Source organism: Arachis hypogaea, chromosome 17 (genome assembly GCF_003086295.3).
Source record: "Arachis hypogaea cultivar Tifrunner chromosome 17, arahy.Tifrunner.gnm2.J5K5, whole genome shotgun sequence".
In the NCBI taxonomy this organism is placed as follows: domain Eukaryota; kingdom Viridiplantae; phylum Streptophyta; class Magnoliopsida; order Fabales; family Fabaceae; genus Arachis; species Arachis hypogaea.
In genome coordinates, this window is record NC_092052.1 from 114584127 (window position 1) to 114603349 (window position 19223).

At 34.6% G+C, this 19223-nt stretch overlaps 1 protein-coding gene across 1 annotated transcript; it reads right to left on the minus strand.

The window, feature by feature from the left end:
* Positions 1–839: 839 nt before the first annotated feature.
* On the minus strand, positions 840–12389 carry LOC140180686 (uncharacterized). Its single transcript, XM_072221963.1, has 5 exons — positions 12263–12389; positions 11668–12047; positions 10974–11547; positions 1704–1845; positions 840–1608 (listed from the first exon to the last, which is right to left on the minus strand). Exons 1-5 carry the CDS (start codon positions 12387–12389, stop codon positions 840–842), a joined length of 1992 nt encoding a protein of 663 aa, XP_072078064.1.
* Between the last annotated feature and the right edge of the window lie 6834 nt (positions 12390–19223).

The following is a 19223-nucleotide window of genomic DNA, read 5'->3' on the forward strand; positions in this document are numbered from 1 at the left end:
GTTGAATATTACTCCTCACTTGGTTATGGGAAGACCTCAAAAACCAGTTCATAACATTGTCTACAAGTGTTTTATTTCTCTCTTCCATTGAATTCTCCCTACTTTGTTTGTCTCCAATTTCTGAAATTTTTCTCTTAGGCTGTTGTGCTATTTTGGCTTGATTACTTCCTTTATCACCTTTGGTTATAAAATTTCGAACTAGTTTTGCAGCAGAAGATACGTCCTTCATTTCAAATTCTTTAACTTTTGCATGAGCTTGATACTTTTTTACCAGCCTTTTTCTCTTTGAAGTTGCTCCATTTTCCATTAAGTTGCTGTATAAAAATATTAAAACAGCCATAAAATATAATTGCATATGCATCTAATAAGGGGAAGAGGTTACAAGAGAACCACAAATATGAAAAACAAAATGAGGAGCAAATCAAGTAGTGAATCATAACAAACAATTACCAAATTCTATATCACAATATTAAGCAAATCAAGTTCAAAACTGCTACCATAAAGTGATAAATCTGACTTATATACCATAAAAGAGGGAAACAAGTCACTCAAAAGTCTTCGAAATCATATCCTTCACTCAAAAGGCAGAAAAATGCAGAAAAATTCAAAATACAGAAGAATTCAAAATGCAGAAAAATATGTCCCACACATAATCATAATCAAGATGTAGAAAAATTCAGAAAATCTAAGAAGCAACAATCAAAACCATGAAAACTTCAGAAAAATTGAAATAAAACCCCTAAAATTCTATATCACAATATTCAGCAAATCAAGTTGAAAACTGCTAACATAAAGCAATAAATCTGACTTATATACCATAAAAGAGGGAAACAAGTCACTCAAAAGTCTTCGGAATCATATTCTTCATCCGATCCTGTGTTATACTCTTGGGAAAAATAGACTTCTTTTGCGACATCGACCAGAACTTCATTCAAATCATTCCTTACCAAGTCTACTTCACCATCATCATTAGGTATAGAAGGAACCGTCGAATTATCAAATGGCTCATTTTCATAAGTATCTTCAGCATCAATGGCAACTTGATCACTTATGCTAAATAGGTCCCTTGGAACAGTCTTCATTACATAATGTTTATTTTTATCAAATGCATCTTGCACATAGAAGCATTGGTGCACTTGACATGCCAATACAAAAGGCTCTTCTTGATAGCACTTTTTGTTAAAGTGCACATATGTCGAGCCATAAGCATCTTTCCTAGCCTCAAACCAATCACATTTGAACAATGTAACCTTAAAATTTTTATAGTAGTCCAACTCAATGATATCATTCACTCTACCATAATAAGAAACGTTTTCATGAATTGGATTTGCATCCTTTGTGCTTGCAAAGCTTGTCGTTAATGCTACTAAAGTAACACCACTATTTTGTGTCTTGCATCTTACCTCACGTTGCCTAGTGTGAAATCTATATCCGTTGATAAAATAACTAGAATATCTTTTTGCACATTGGGTTGGTCCTCTAGAGAGCTCTTTTATCCAATTTGGAACATCATGCAGCAAAGCACGTGTTTTAAACCACGTAGGAAAGTTTTTGCTATGGTTTTTAGCTCTCATCCATCTTATTCCTTGTTGATAAGTCTCATGCTCACTAAAATCCAAAAGTTTAATATTTGTAAGTATAAAACAGACCTATCAAAATTTCTAATTAAAATACCAAAATATAGTAGAATTAGCATGATTTACCTAACATAGTCGTCTACTTTGTGACAATTCAATAATGTGTAGCTATGAACTTGCTCTCGAGACTTGTCATCAAGGAGAAAAGGTTCACCTTTCTTTGTTCCCAAAGGAACACCTCCTTTTGGAAATAGATTCGAAAATGCATCTGTAGTTTCCATCATAGAATTATTAGGTTCATCATTATTTCTGGGTTGTCTATTCAATTTTGTTTGGCCACCAGAATGTAAGTAACGCGAGCAAAATGTCAAACATTCTTCAACCAAATATGCCTCTGCAATAGATCCTTAAGGACGACTTCTGTTTCGAACATAGGACTTCAAAGTACACATGTATCTTTCTAGAGGATACATCCACCGAAATTGAACTGGACCTCCCAATCTCACTTCATTAGCCAAATGAATAGGCAAATGAATCATAATGTTGAAGAAAGAAGGAGGAAAGATCCTCTCTAATTGGCATAATGTTGCGACAATATCCTCTTCTAATTGATCTATCTCTTGTAATGTGATAGAATTTTGACACAATTGATGAAAAAATAAGCTAAGTCAAATCAAAGAAGCTGCAACTTGATCTGGAAGTATTCCTTTGATAGGAATTTGTAACAAATAGTGAAGTATGAAATAAGCATCATGAGTCTTATAACCAGATATTCTTCTCTCCAAAAGGTTCACATACCAAGAAATATTTGAAGCAGAGCCATCTGGCAACTTTGCTGTCTTCAAGACGTCACAAAAAATTGACTTTTCAGCATTGGTCATTGAGTAGCATGCCTTTGCCAGCTTCACCTTTTTCCTACCATTTGTTTTCTTGGGGTGAAGGTTCTTTGGAATGCCCATTTCTTGCAAGTCATATCGAGCATTTGTGTGATCTTTTGTCTTGCCAGAAATATCCAAGAGAGTTTGAAGAATGAATGATTGACGGTTTAGAATTCAGAATAAATTCCCGTTGCAAGTATAGTTTCTAAACCAAGCAATCATCCTTTCTTACAAACGTTTTGGTTGTCACAAGTAACAAACCCAATAAAATTTATAAACTGAAGTATTCAAACCTCGGGTCATCTTCTCAAGGAATTGCAGGGAGGTATTCTTATTATTAGTTATGGAAAACAGTGTTTTTGGGTTTTGAAAGGTTTAAACAAGGAAAATAAGTTGCAGGAATTAATAAATTAATATCTAATAAAACTCTTGGCAAGGTATGAAAATTCGGAAGTCCTATCCTAGTTATCCTTATGAGAATTGAGTTTAATCCCACTTAGTTAACCTTTACGAAAGCCAGGGAAAGTCAAGTGGACTAATTAGTTAGATCCCCAAGTCCTAGCCAACTCCTAAGGAAAGACTAGAGTTAGTGGAATTCAATTCAATTAGCAAAAATAACAATTAACAATCATGATAAGTTTGATAACTCAAGAGCCTCCAGTTAATCAATTAAAGCCAAGAATATAAAAAGCTAAATAAGAATAAAAAATCTGAAATACCTCAATTTATATTAAATAAAGAAAATCCTAACATGAATGGTTCATAAGCCAATTTGGCAACATAAGTAATTAAAAAAAATATTAAAGTATCTAAAAGTAAGAGAGAAATATAAATTAAAAGGAATATTGAACCTAAGAAGAAGTTGAAATAATAAGAAATCCTAAATCCTTTAAGAGGAATCCTAATCCTAAAACCTAAGAGAGAGGAGAGAACATCTCTCTCTAAAAACTACATCTAAATTATTAAAATTATGAATGATGATCTGTTATCTGATGAATGGATGTATTCTCCCACTTTATAGCCTCTAATCTGTGTTTTCTGGGCCGCAAACTGGGTCGAAAACAGCCCAAAAATCGCTGGAGAAGAAATCTGCCACGCTGATTTTTGTCACTGCGATGCATCAGCGTGGAGCACGCGTTCGCATTGCCTAGCTTTAGGAAAACTATGGCACATTATATATCAAATCTAAGCCCCGGACGTTAGCTTTCCAACGCAACTGAAAATGCATCGTTTGGACTTTTGTAGCTCAAGTTATGATCGTTTTAGTGTGAGAGGGTCAGGCTGACAGCTTTGCAGTTCCTTCAACTTCTTGTATTCCTTCCACTTTTGCATGCTTCCTTTCCATCCTCCAAGCCATTCTTACCATGTAAACTCTGAAATCACTTAACACACATATCAAGGCATCTAATGGTAATAAGAGAGGATTAATATTAGCAAATATAAGGCCAAAGAAGCATGTTTTCAATTATAGCACAAATTCTGGGAAGGAATTGTAAAACCATGCAAATAGTATGAATAAGTGGGTAAAGAGTTGATAAAAACCACTCAATTAAACACAAGATAAACCATAAAATAGTGGTTTATCAACCTCCCCACACTTAAACAATAGCATGTCCTCATGCTAAGCTCAAGAGAAGCTATAAAGGAGTGAAGAGGAATGATAGAGAGTATGCAATGCAACCTATCTATGTGAATGCAACTATATGCAAAATGTTTCTACCTGCTTGGTTAAAAGTAAATAAGTCCTCCAAGATAAATATGAATCAAATTCCACTAATTCAAATTACACAATAAAAGACAAGTAAACTTGTAAGAAGATAGCTCATGAAAGCAGGGAACATAGAATTAAGCACTGAACCCTTACTGGTAGTGTATATCACTCTAACTCTCAAGTGTCTAGGGTCAATCACTCTACTCTTCCCTAGTCATGCTTTCTCAACCTTGTTCTTCATCTAACCAATCAACAAATATTTAGTATACCAATGCAAACATCATGAGGTCTTTTCAGGGTTGTAATGGGGCTGAGGTAAAGGTAAGGATAAGTGAGCTAACAAAGTGAATCCTTGATTAGTCTAAGATTTCACCTAACATATACGTACTTTATATAATTTAAAATGCTTTACCTAGCTACCCAAATTTTTCCCACTTTTGTATTACATGCTCATGTATCAAACTTATTTTTGAATTTTGTCCCATGTGCATTGATTTTTTTTATTTTGCATTTGGGGTAATTCTATTTTTTTTGTATCCCCTTACTTAATCACTTGAAATTTTTTTTAATGCACATGGTAATTTAATTATTTTGATTTCACATGAGCATGCTTCCCAAATTTTCAAATAACTTATTCAATTTAATTTCCTTTTTTTCTATCATCCCATGTTCCCATAAAATTTTCCATACTTAAATTATACACAATATCTATCTTAAGCTAACCAAGGATTCAACTTGGGATTTTTAATTTATTTTTCTGCTTAAGGCTAGTAATGTGGTTATAAAATAGAAGGGGATTAAAAAGCTCAAAGTGGCTAACAAGGGTGACATAAAAGGGTAGGCTTATTTGGGACAAGTGAGTGAAAACAAGTAATGACCTTAATCATATGCAAGCATGTAAATACACTAAATAATGGACATATAGAGTGGAACAAAGTAAAGATTGCAATTATAGAGAAGAAAATACACAAGAATAAAAATTTATGGTTAAATAATATAACCATGTAAATAAGCTCAAAATCTCACGGGTTGTGTGTTCTTTGGCTCAAAAACCATGTTCCAAATACAACTTCAAACAAATTTAACACAAAAGTTTTAATTTAAATTAGTGAAATACTATAAAAATTTCTTGAAAAAGAAAATATTACTTCAACCAAGTAGTAACTAAATGCATAAAATCAAACAAACATGCAATTAAATATGCAAATGCAACAATGAACAAACAAAGAAAATAGAGTATTGGTGTTGAAAATAAGGTAACTAACCCCTGGAAGTCGGTATTAACCTCCCCACACTTAAATATTGCACTGTTCTCAGTGCATGCTAAGATGTGCAAGTGGATGGGGGTTGTGGTTCCTCAGCTGGGGCTCTTTTTTTGTTCCTTCCCTTGCCGGTGGTTTGGGAGTAGCTTTCTCTTTACCCTTCTTGGTGGCCATCCTGAAAAGGAAAAAGAAAGTAACTTTTAAAGCTAAGGGTTAGAGCAAGGAAGAGAGCGGAAAAGGTGGTAATCAATGCACAATAAAGAAGAATGACGTTAACACATGGTCATGACTACATGTGAAAAGTTCATCAATGGAAATATAGCAAGTGCATGTAATGACAATTAAATGCAAGATGTTTATTGGCATCCTGGCAAAGGCATGAGTAGCATAGATCAAGCATTCAATGTCCAAGTTAGATTACCAAGTCTTTCAAACTAACAACATGTTTGTAATAACAATTATATTTAAGTAATAAAATATAAGAAGGATTTTGTGAAAAGCAAGCATTTAGAGTAGTAGATAGAAAGAAATCGAAAAATAGTGCACAATGCCATACAGGCTTTTTCACAAATACATAACAAGCATGGTAAATAAGCTATTGAAAGTATTAAATTGAACATGCAAGCAACCCTTTAAAAGGTAATATATAATTGTCAAACAATTCCTTTAATAATCCACAAAAATATAGAAAATAATGGCCCAAATAAATTTCTAACACCAATTAAAATAATGCAATGAATGAATGGATGCAAATAAATTAAATGAAATAGAATGGAAGTGAAGGGGGATGAGAAGTTAAAGGGATAAAGTAAGAAAGAAAGAAGAAAGAAGGAAAGATAGAAGAAATTAGGATTAGAAAAGAAAAGATAAGATAATTGGCGCTGATTTGGATAAGTTGTACGGCGCAGGCGACGCGGACGCGTAGGGTACGCGTTCGCGCGAAAAGCGCATATATGAATCGACGCGGACGCGTGACTCGTTTTGTGCTACTGGCGCGAGGGCAGCCTCGCGTTCGCGCAACTCTCTGTTTGAAACTCTTTTTGCCAAATTTTTTGGTGACGCGGTTGCGTGGTTGACGCGATCGCGTGGATGGTCATTTTTGGAAAACGACGCGACCGCGTGGGGAACGCGTTCGCGTGGGAGGGCTTGGGCTTCCAGCACGAGTCCAGCCCCATTCCAGCCCAACATACTGCCATACACCCCTTTACGTCGATTTTACAGGGCCACGCATTCGCGTGGGTGACGCGGACGCGGGGGGAGGCATTTTTCCCACATGACGCGGACGCATCAACGAAGCGATCGCATGGATCAATTTGTGCCAAAGGCACGCCTCCAGCCACGCTCTCGCGTGACTCTCTGTTCACTTTTCTTTTCTTCCTAATGCACTTGTGACGCGGATGCGTCAGCGACGCTTACGCGTCACGTGCATTTTTTTTTGTTTTTTGTTTTTTTAATGCAAAATGCAAAATACAGAATGCAGTATGCAGATGTTATGAATAATTCCAGGTTCAATGAAATAAAATAAAATTCAAAAACAAACAAAACTAAATAAAATTATAATTGGAAAAGGAACGATCATACCATGCTGGGTTGTCTCCCATCTAGCACTTTTAGTTAAAGTCCTTAAGTTGGACATTTGATGAGCTTCCTGTTATGGTGGCTTGTGTTTGAATTCATCTAGGAATCTCCGCCAATGTTTGTAATTCCAATGGCCTCCGGGATCCCAAACTAGGTGCAGAAAGCCTTCAAGCAAGGTAAAGCAAGTGACAAGGCCCCAAGAGTGTTAATTTCTAGACTGAATTCCGGGGTCCCAGACCTTGCCTTTGCACCCGTCTTCTTGTTGACCATCTTTGTTCCAACCGGGTGGTAAGCATTCTGAATTCTCACTGAGGTATCCAAACAACTTTCTAGACCCATACAATTTAGTATTCTTCCAACCATGATACTTCAGTTTGGAGCATGCAACCATATTGAACCTTGCATGTCAATTCTTACCACTAACCATCTCCCTCTTACTCTTATAGCCACAAAGAGCTCTAAGTTGACCATCTGTCTCAAGTAAACCATATTCAAGTGGGATGAGAAAGCTAAGGGATATGAATTTTACCCACTTGAATGTTGTGAAGGATGATGGTGACTTAGGCGGAGAGGTCTCCAATGAACTTGCAAGCTCCACTCCCTTGTGCTCTTCTCTAACAACTTCCACCTCCTTGTAAGCTTCTTCAATTTCAACCTCTTCCTCTTGGTAACTTTCTTCCAATTCAATCTCCTCTTCACTGCTTTCCAAGGGCATGGGAGGTTGTGTTTCTTCTTCTTGAATCTCCATCTCTTGATCGACCTCTTCCAAGTCCTTAACCATGACATGCCTTGGAGGTTGTACACCCTCCTCAACATCAAATGCAATCGTCTTGGAAGGAGGCTCTATGTCTTGACTTTTCCATGGAGGTTCAGCATCTCCCAAGTCTTCAACCACTTCTTCCTCTTCAATAATTACTGCTTTGTCCAGTAGTTTTAATATAAAATCGTACTCATCTTTGATGATTTTCTTTCCATGACAACTCCTTTCAACTATTCTTTCATCTTCAAGGGTCTCTCCTATCTCCACATTTTGGGCCTCCTCTTGCTCACAAAATCAGACTCCTCCTTGATGTCTTCCTTCACTGATTCTTCAATCAATCCTTCAACTTCAAGGGTCTTTACTATCTTCACCTTTAGGGTCTCCTCTAGCTCCTTATGAAGTATGGATTTGCGAAGATGATCCCTTCTCTCTTGTTCCATGTCAATAGCATCATTGGGATCATGTTGCTCTTGGATTGATGGATGTGGGTTTTCTTTCATGGATGGTGGTGATGGGATGGAGAGATCATTCTGTGGTTGAAAAAGAAGTGCACTAGAGCTTGAGGGTTGATTGTTGAAGGTATTTGGTGGTCCGATTTGGGCGACGAGAGCTTGTATAGTAGAGTTTAGATCGGTAAGTGCTTTCTCCAAGGAGGTTTGAGGTGGATAGGAGGGTTCATTTGTTGGGAGAAAGGGTTCATGGTAGGAAGGTGGTTCATCTTGATAATGATAAGGAGATGGTGTATATTGAGGTAGTGGTTCATGAGAGTAGTTGCGTTGGAATGGGGGTGGTTCTGTGTATGGTTTCATTTGGCTCATAAGGTGGTTGGTATGGTGGATACGGGTTAGGGTCATATGGAGGTGAATAGTGGAAAGGGGCTTGTGAGTATGGTGGTCCAGAGTTGTGTTGAGGAGATGGTTCATAAGCATATGGCGGGACTTGTTGGTAACTACAAGGGGGTCCACCATAGTCATCATTTTGGTATGCATCACAGAATGGTTGTTGGTTATAGTGCATTGGAGGGGGTTGTTGCCAAGAGGGTTGATCAAATCCTTGTGGCTCCTCCCATCTTTGATTCTTCCAACCTTGATGCCTATTTTCATTATAGTTTCCATTCCTTACAACAACATTGGAACCAAACTTAAAGCGATGGGGGTGAGAACTCATAATAGCAAATAAAAATTTAAAATGAAAATAAAAACAAATCTAAATTAAAAGGTTATTGAAATTTAAATTTTGAATTTGAAAATTAAATTTTGAATTTTTGAAAAAGATTTAAATTTTTAAAAAGGTTTGATTTTTAAAATTTTGAATTTGATTTTTGAAATAAGATAAGGTTTTGAAAAAGATATGATTTTTGAAAAAAGATTTGAATTTTGAAATTTAAAACTAAGATGAGATAAGATAAAAATTTTAAAATAGAAATCTAAATTTTTTTTTTTTTGTAATTTTCGAAAAAAATCAATTAAAATAAAGAGAAAAGATATTTTTTTGAATTTAATGAGGAAAGAGAAAAACAATAAAATGACACCAAACTTAAAATTTTTAGATCAAAACGAAGAGAACAACTAAGAACAACTTGAAGGTCAAGATGAACACGAATAACCAAATAAAAACCAATAACCTCTTAATTTATGAAAAAGCAAAAATAAAAAAAAAATAAAAAAAAATAAACAAGCAAAAAGCAAATATTTACAATAACCAATAATAAGGCACACGTTTGTAATTCCCCGGCAACAGCGCCATTTTGAAGAACGAATGATTGACGGTTTAGAATTCAGAATATATTCCCGTTGCAAGTATAGTTTCTAAACCAAGCAATCATCCTTTCTTACAAATATTTTGGTTGTCACAAGTAACAAACCCAATAAAATTTATAAACCGAAGTATTCAAACCTCGGGTCGTCTTCTCAAGGAATTGCAGGGAGGTGTTCTTATTATTAGTTATGGAAAATAATGTTTTTGGGTTTTGAAAGGTTTGAACAAGGAAAATAAGTTGCAGGAATTAATAAATTAATATCTAATAAAACTCTTCGCAAGGTATGAAAATTTGGAAGTCCTATCCTAGTTATCCTTATGAGAATTGAGTTTAATCTTACTTAGTTAACCTTTACGAAAGCAAGGGAAAGTCAAGTGGACTAATTAGTTAGATCCCCAAGTCCTAGCCAACTCCTAAGGAAAGACTAGAGTTAGTGGAATTCAATTCAATTAGCAAAAATAACAATTAACAATCACAAATATAAAAAGCCAAGAATAATATGAAAAAGCGAAGAATATAAAAAGCTAAATAAGAATCATAAATCTGAAATACCTCAATTTATATTAAATAAAGAAAATCCTAACATGAATGGTTCATAAGCCAATTTGGCAACATAATTAATTAAAGAAAAGCATTAAAGTATCTGAAAGTAAAAGAAAAATATAAAGTAAAAGGAATATTGAAGCTGAGAAGAAGTTGAAATAATAAGTTGAAATAATAAGAAATCCTAAATCCTTTAAGAGGAATCCTAATCCTAAAACCTAAGAGAGAGGAGAGGACCTCTCTCTCTAAAAACTACATCTAAATTATTAAAATTATGAATGATGATCTATTGTCTGATGAATGGATGCATTCTCCCACTTTATAGCCTCTAATCTGTGTTTTCTGGGCTGCAAACTGGGTCGAAAACAGCCCAGAAATCGCTGGAGAAGAAATCTGCCACGCTGATTTTTGTCACTGCGACGCGTCCATGTGTAGCACGCGTTCGCGTCGCCTAGCCTCAGGGCAACTATGGCACATTATATATCAAATCTAAGCCCCGGACGTTAGTTTTCCAACACAACTAGAACCGCATCGTTTGGACCTCGGTAGCTCAAGTTATGACTATTTTAGTGCGAGAGGGTTAGGCTGACAGCTTTGCAGTTCCTTCAACTTCTTGTATTCCTTCCACTTTTGCATGCTTCTTTTCCATCCTCCAAGCCATTCTTGCCCTGTAAACTCTGAAATCACTTAACACACATATCAAGGCATCTAATGATAATAAGAGAGGATTAATATTAGCAAATATAAAGCCAAAGAAGCATGTTTTCAATCATAGCACAAATTCTGGGAAGGAATTGTAAAGCCATGCAAATAGTATGAATAAGTGGGTAAAGAGTTGATAAAAACCACTCAATTGAGCACAAGATAAACCATAAAATAGTGGTTTATCAGAGTTCTAAGAATACTATCAACTATGTTCTTTTCTATGTGCATCACATCTAAATTGTGTCGTGATGTGTTATACTGCCAATAAGGTAAATCAAAGAATATTGACCTCTTCTTCCATGAATCATCTTTCTTTGGTTTTAGCTTCCCAAATGAATTATCCACATACTCCAACTGACTTAAAGCTTCAGTACCCGACAATAATAGTGGAACTTGCCTATGTTCTACTTTTCCATTGAAAGATCTCTTGTTAGCTCTCCATGGATGATCCTCAGGCAAAAAGGCACGATGACCCATATAGCATGTCTTGCGACTATATTTAAGATAGTTAGAACAAGTCCCATGGTTACAACAAGGGCAAGCTAGCTTCCCTTTTGTACTCCAGCCAGATAGCATTGCGTAAGCCGAAAAATCACTAATTGTCCACATAAGAGCTGCATACATTTGGAAGGTTTCATTTTTTGATGCATCATATGTTTCCACCCCGACCTCCCACAACTTCTTCAACTCCTCGATGAAAGGTTGCAAGTAAATGTCTATATCATTTCCTGGTGACTTTGGTCCAGGGATTAGCAACGACAACATAAAGTATTCCTGTTTCATAGACATCCATGGCGGCAAATTATAAGCCATTTAAACAACATGCCACGTGCTCTAAGATATGCTCATGGTTCGATATGGATTGAATCTGTCACTTGACAAGCCAAGTCTCACATTACGGGGATCGAGAGCAAAATTTGTATGACGATTGTCAAAGTCCTTCCATGACTGCCCGTCAGCGGGATGCCTTAACTTCTCATCTTTTCTGCGTTCTTCATCATGCCACCTCATGCTTTTAGCTGTTGCTGAGCACATGAGTACTATTTGAAGCCTGGGAATTAGGGAAAAGTGTCGCATCGTCTTCACAGGAATATTGTGATATTTTTTTGAAGGTAAAACATCAGCTTCAACTAGAGGATGCACAATCCAACGAGAAGTGCCACATTCATGACAAGATGTGTCCTTCTCGTACTCTTTCCAATATAGCATGCAATCGTTCGGGCATGCGTCAATCTTTTTATAGTCAAGACCTAAGCCTCTCACCATAGTCTTGACTTTATTGAAAGAAGTAGAAATATTTAAGTTAGGAATAGCCTCTTTTAGCAACTCCAAGAGAGAAATAAAAGAGGAATTACTCTACCCATGTTGACACTTTAACAAGTATAGTCAGATAGAAAAGACAACGTAGAAAACCCATGGCAACTGGGATACAGTTCTTTGCTAGCCTCTTCAACCAAGTTATAGAACTTTTTTGCATCTTCATTCATACCTTCTTTTATCCCTTCCGCTTGTGCCACATCCCGAAATCTATCGTTCAACAAGGCGTCCATGTCGTCATACGAGTTAGTCTCACTCTCACTATCAATCTCACTATCGCTATCGCTATCAACATCCATGCCGACTACGCTTTTTCCATGATGAATCCATCTCGTATAACCATTAACGAATCCAAAGGCAATCAAATGAATATAAATTGTTTGTCTTTTGTGCCACAAGAAATTACAACACTTTGCACAAGGGCATAAGATTTCCTCTCCCTGCAGGTATCCGATGGAGTAAGCAAAGTCTAAGAAGTCATTGACACCATTACTAAACTCGGTTTTATCTCTCGGTAAATTCATCCAATCTTTTTCTAGGTCTTGAAAAACCTAATTATTCATATATTATTACTACTATTTAACTAATAAGCATATAAATAATAATGTTTATGCACAGTAAGTATATAAATTCATAAAAAAGGCACATAAAAATATTATTATTAAAATTAAGAAACAATGAAAAAGACACATAAAAGACATTCAACATGGAAAAAAAACTGCACAAAGCTCATAATATACATATGAAAACATACAAGTATAAGTAAGATAAAAAAACTTACGGAGTCATGGCTCAACAAATTGCAATCTTCAAGTCCTAGAATGTCCATCAATGTTCCTCAAACTCCTCTAAAGCAATCTTTCTGTATAACAGAGGAAAATATCAAATTTACATTACTCAATCAAAGTGGAAAACAGAAAAATCAAGAACACAAGTACGGGCACAGCAATATGATTCAGAAGAATAAATAAGGTCTGAATTGTGATATATCTTTTCCTCCAACATGAAATTTGGCCATCAGTTGGAAAAAAGATAAAAATATACTGACTTACGTTACATAAATCTTTAGAAGTCCAATAAATATAACAAGAACAATGAACATCAGCATATTTTGCAATTCTACTAATGTTAGTAGAAATCATGGTTGTATTTTATAATATAAAATTGGATGAACCTTGGAATTTTCAGTCATATTCTAAATCAGGATGATGATTGATGATATTAGCTGGCTACAATAACCCAAAAGTATGAAACTATAGCCATAGCATTTACCACAGAAATTTAGAGAATTCTGACAAGAAGAAAAGTAATCGTGAAATCATATAGAGGATGTACCTTAACATTTTTTGTAGATCCTCGTATTTTTCCCCAGGAAACAGCTTCAAAAATCAGAATTATTAAGCCCCAAAAATTAAGATTCAATGCATTCAGAAATTCATAATCAAAATGCAGAAAAATTCAGAAAATCCTAAGAAGCAACAATCAGAACCATGAAAACTTCAAAAAAATTGAAATAAAACCCCTAAAATTAGAATTATTAAGAAGCCCCAAAAATTAAGATTCAATGCATTCAGAAATTCATAATCAAAATGCAGAAAAATTCAAAAAACCCTAAGAAACAACAATCAGAACCATGAAAACTTTAGAAAAATTAAAATAAAACCCCTAAAACCAGAATTATTAAAAAGCCCCAAAAATTAAGATTCAATTCATTCAGAAATTCATAATCAAAATGCAGAAAAATTCAGAAAACCCTAAGAAGCAACAATCTGAACCATGAAAACTTCAGAAAAATTGAAATAAACCCTTAAAATCAGAATTATTAAGAAGCCCCAAAAATTAAGATTCAATGCATTCAGAAATTCATAATCAAAATGCAGAAAAATTCAAAAAACCCTAAGAAGCAACAATCAGAATCATGAAAACTTCAGAAAAATTGAAATAAAACCCCTAAAACCAGAATTATTAAGAAACTCCAAAAATTAAGATTCAATTCATTCAGAAATTCATAATCAAAATGTAGAAAAATTCAGAAAATCCTAAGAAGCAACAATCTAAACCATGAAAACTTCAGAAAAATTGAAATAAAACCCCTAAAATATGAATTATTAAGAAGCCCCAAAAATTAAGATTCAATGCATTCAGAAATTCATAATCAAAATGCAGAAAATTTCAGAAAACCCTAAGAAGCAACAATCTGAACCATGAAAACTTTAGAAAAATTGAAATAAAACCCCTAAAATCAGAATTATTAAGAAGCCCCAAAAATTAAGATTCAATGCATTCAGAAATTCATAATCAAAATACAGAAAAATTTAGAAAATCCTAAGAAGCAACAATCAGAACCATGAAAACTTCAGAAAAATTGAAATAAAACCCCTAAAATCAGAATTATTAAGAAGCCCCAAAAATTAAGATTTAATGCATTCAGAAATTCATAATCAAAATGCAGAAAAATTCAGAAAACCCTAAGAAGCAACAATCTGAACCATGAAAACTTTAGAAAAATTGAAATAAAACCCCTAAAATTAGAATTATTAAGAAGCCCCAAAAATTAAGATTCAATGCATTCAGAAATTCATAATCAAAATACAGAAAAATTTAGAAAACCCTAAGAAGCAACAATCAGAACCATGAAAACTTCAGAAAAATTGAAATAAAACCCCTAAAATCAGAATTATTAAGAAGCCCCAAAAATTAAGATTTAATGCATTCAGAAATTCATAATCAAAATGAAGAAAAATTCAGAAAACCCTAAGAAGCAACAATCAGAACCTTGAAAACTCCAAAAAAATTGAAATAAAACCCCTAAAATCAGAATTATTGAGAAGCCCAAAAAATTAAGATTCAATGCATTCAGAAATTCCATTTTCATACTAAAATTCAGAACATTCCCAATCTTCATTCACAATTAATGCATTCAGAAATTTCATTCCATAGTAAAATTTAGAAGCTTTCTTACCAACCTGATGTTGAAAAAAATCTAAGTAAGAAGCAAAAGATGACTCTATACTTGATATATGCTTCCAATTTTGTTTTATCTAGTTCACGAAAACAAGAAAAAGTGAAAAAGCAATAAGAAAAGTTCAGACCGCAAGTTAATTGCTTGAATTCATCTTCAACTGTAGTCAATACTGGTGGTTCATTGCGTGAAGGTACTGGACAATTGTAAGTATCACACCTGGTCTCATCAAGTGCAAACTGCTTCTTTCCATACCTTAACACAGCTTTTAAAACAGAAGTTGCAAGAAAAATATAATAGTGGGAATTTGTTTAACTAGGGTAAAAAAGATGGAACTAAAAAAGCACCAGGAAGATGTTGATCCACATGAAAACTTCAGAAAAATTGAAATAAAACCCCTAAAATCAGAATTATTACGAAGCCCCAAAAATTAAGATTCAATGCATTCAGAAATTCTATTTTCGTACTAAAATTCAGAACATTCCCAATCTTCATTCACAATCAATGCATTCAAAAATGTCATTCCATAGTAAAATTTAGAAGCTTTCTTACCAATAAGCAGAGGAGGAGGAGGGGGGTTACAGCTGCGTGTAGTATTATGAGACCTTGCGAAGAGGAGAAGGCGAGACAGGGGAAGAAGTGGAAGCGGGAGAAGGAGAGGGGTTTCTCGAAGAAGACCCTGTACGTGGAGCCAAGACAGGAAGAGAAGGAGTCATAGAGTAGCGTGCGTGGAGGAGAGCACCGTGCCGACGCCCGTGGAGGAGAGCACCGCGCAGAAGCCCGTGGAGGAGAGAAACATGATGACGACCATGAAAGGGAGCACCGCACCATCACCGTTTGGAGTGGACAGCACTGCGATTGAGAGCCGCGATCGGTGGAGGGTGTGTGGCCGTCTGTGTGGTTCGTTTGAAATGTTAGGGTTATGGTGTGATGAAGCTAAGTGATGAAGGAAGTGATGAACTGATGAAGAAATTGTGTCTTTTCTTTCTTTTTTTTTCTAAGTTATTTAATTGGAAAATAATTGGTGGGAATATGAAAAGTTTTCCTCTAAAATTTGTAACTGTGAATAATTTTAGGCAACTTTTTATAAATGTTATTTATTCAATTTTTTTTATAACTTTTATAAAATATTGTATTTTTATTTAAAAATGTTGTCTTAAATATTTTATATTGTAACATTTTTTGAGTGTTGTTTTAGATATCAAAGACAACAATTTTTGTGGGTGGCAAAAAATTTGGTTATCTTAGCCTTATTCAAAGGTAACTCGTCAAAAATATTGTCTTTGCCTATCTAAGGCAACTTTTGTTAAATGTTGCTTCGAATAAGGGTTACCTTAGGCCAAAAATGTTGTAGTGAAAGGGAGAGAGGAGGAGGAGAGAACTCCTTAATTTTGGAGAAAATTTTTTTATTTCAATTGCAATGAATTAGAAGTGATATGTGGTACATTATTTTGGTTGTAAAATTAGTAATATACAATAGATAATAGATTGGTCACTGTATTTTTATATGTATCCAAATACAAAAATACAAAAATTAAAAAATCAATCTCAATCTCACTTTCACTCGTACATACGCACTCCTCCCTTGCCACCTCCTCTACTCGCACCCCCAATTTTCTCTTTGTTTCACCCCTTGTCATTTTCTTCTCACTTTCTCTGCGTTATTAAACTATAATCAAACAAAATTTTTTCGTCTTCTCTGTGTCTTTCATGCTTTTTTATTTCAATAAATATGAATGATAATTAGCACAAATTTGATGAAGAGGATCAAGATCCTTTCCATTTAATATAGACAACTAGAATCAAATGATTAACCAATCTCCAGTTTAAAAATCATTGTAGAATGTAATAGTCTTTTTTATAACATGTTGAAAATGTAGTAAGTAATATATTACTATCTAATAATGTGCAAAATAAAAATGTTAATAGAGATCATAAGACACAATTAAACAACATATATATCAATTTTAGTCATAACATCTGTACTAGAGCTTAAGGATTTGTTTGGATAAACTTTTAAGAAAAAATCTTTTTTTGAGTTATCTTTTTTTAAGAGATATTTTAGAAAAGTAAAAATAATTTTATGTTTAAATATCTAATGCAAAAAAAATCTTTTTATCTATAAATTATGTTTGGGTATAACAATATAAAAATATTTTTTGTTTATTTATTATGTAAAAAATATCTTTTTTTTTTAAAAAAAGAATCTTTTAAAAAAGATGTAAATTGTAGCTTTTCAAAAAGATATTTTTTTTTAAAATTTTTTTAGTACTTTTACTTTTACTATTAGAAATTTGCCAAGCACGCTAAAAAGTAAAAAAAAAGGATATTTTTCGTTGAAAAAAACTTTTTCTATCAACTTAATGGCACACAAACAAGCACTAAAAATTCCATAGGATTATTATTTTTAGTTGCACGAACTACAAAATAAAAAAATAAAACCCTAGAATAAAAAAGAATTATAAAGGACTAAAATTAATGGATTATTGATAAGATAATGATAATTGAAACATAATGGATTAAGTGGATTGATGAATGGAGAAGAGAAAAAAAAAGCGCACACCAAAGAGAAGGAAGCATTGTAGAAAGCATGCAATGCATAGAAGGAAGCACACAAGGCAAATAGGAAAGTGTTCAAAGCAGAGAAGAAAGCGGACAAAGAAAAAAGCGCATAGAGAAGCGATGAGAGACCTAGGTTTTTTACTAGTGAAAGTTGTGGGTGGGTTGAGTGATTTTGTTTCAATGCAAGAAGAATTTGTTAAGTGATTGATGTATGTTGTATTTTCATCGAGTATTTTCAGTGACTGCCATATTCAATAAAAGCACCAAATGGAAGGATGATAGTTGAGGTTGAAATTTTATTGAATCAAAACAGAGCAATTACAAAAGGGATAGAGAGTGTAAATTCAATGCAACAGTAAGTGAAGTAACTATAATGGTATATGTATGGGAATTCAAAGGAAGTAAAATTAAACATAGAATATATATAAATCTTGCAAGAATCCCCAATAAACAAAGAACCTGACAGAACAAAAGAAAAAGGAAAAAAATTAGAGAAGAATAGAGAAAAAAATTGAAGAGACGAAGAGGTTCCAGAAGAAAGAGAGAAATTACCACAACAATGCTACCATGAGAATCCCTCCAACCTCTTATTTGTAGTCTTCTCTCTCATGCTTCTTCTAAGGCCTTGATTCATTGCATCTGCTGCCACCTATCTATTTGTTATAACCAATTCTTCATCCCCACTATTTGACAGCAATCCTTCTTCATTCCTAACTAACTCTACATGACCATTATTCATGTTACCCTCCTTGCCTTTGTTCATGACATTACTCCCCCTTGAACGTCATCCTTGCCCTCAAGGTTGAAATGAGGATAGTCTCTGAAGAAGGTTGTAGTAGGTTTTCACGTAGTCTCTATCCGAGGACCTTCATCCACTGTACTTTAAGCTACTATATCTCAAATCCATCTTTGAGGAACGATCTGCATTCAATGACTTGAGTAGGTTCCAAGAGTGGCCCTACTTCTGCAGTTTGGAGCGGCAATGGCATGTACTAAGTGTCTAGCTCCCCACCGAAATGCTTGAGAGCCAAGATGTGAAAAATATTACGAATTTTTGCCATCTCTGGGAGAGCCAATTTATATGTCACAGTACTAAGTTTCTGAATAATATGAAAAGGTCCAAAATAATGCATCCTCAGTTTCTGATGTTTTCTTAATGCCAATGAATGCTGCCAATACGGTTGTAATTTTACCAACACCAAATTTCCTTCTTCAAATTTCATCTGTCTCCAGTGTCGATCCGCGAAGGCTTTCATGAATTGCTGAGACCTATTGAGGTTAAATTTGAGGTGATCAAGCAACTGATCCCTAGCCAGTAATAATTCTTAGAGGAAAACTTCATCTTCTTGGCAGACTTCATAGTGCACGAGAAAAGGACGATCTCTACCAAACAAAGCCTTATAAGGTGTCATCTTGGTGCTGCTGTGCACCGACGTATTGTACCAATACTATGCTCAAGGGAGCATCTCAAGCCAGCGCCTGGGGTTATCGAAACAAAAGCACTTTAAGTACATCTCCAATGTCTTGTTCACTACTTCACTCTGCTCATCTTTTTCAGGATGATATGCAGAGCTCATGGCTAAGGTGGTTCCTTGTGACTTGAACAATT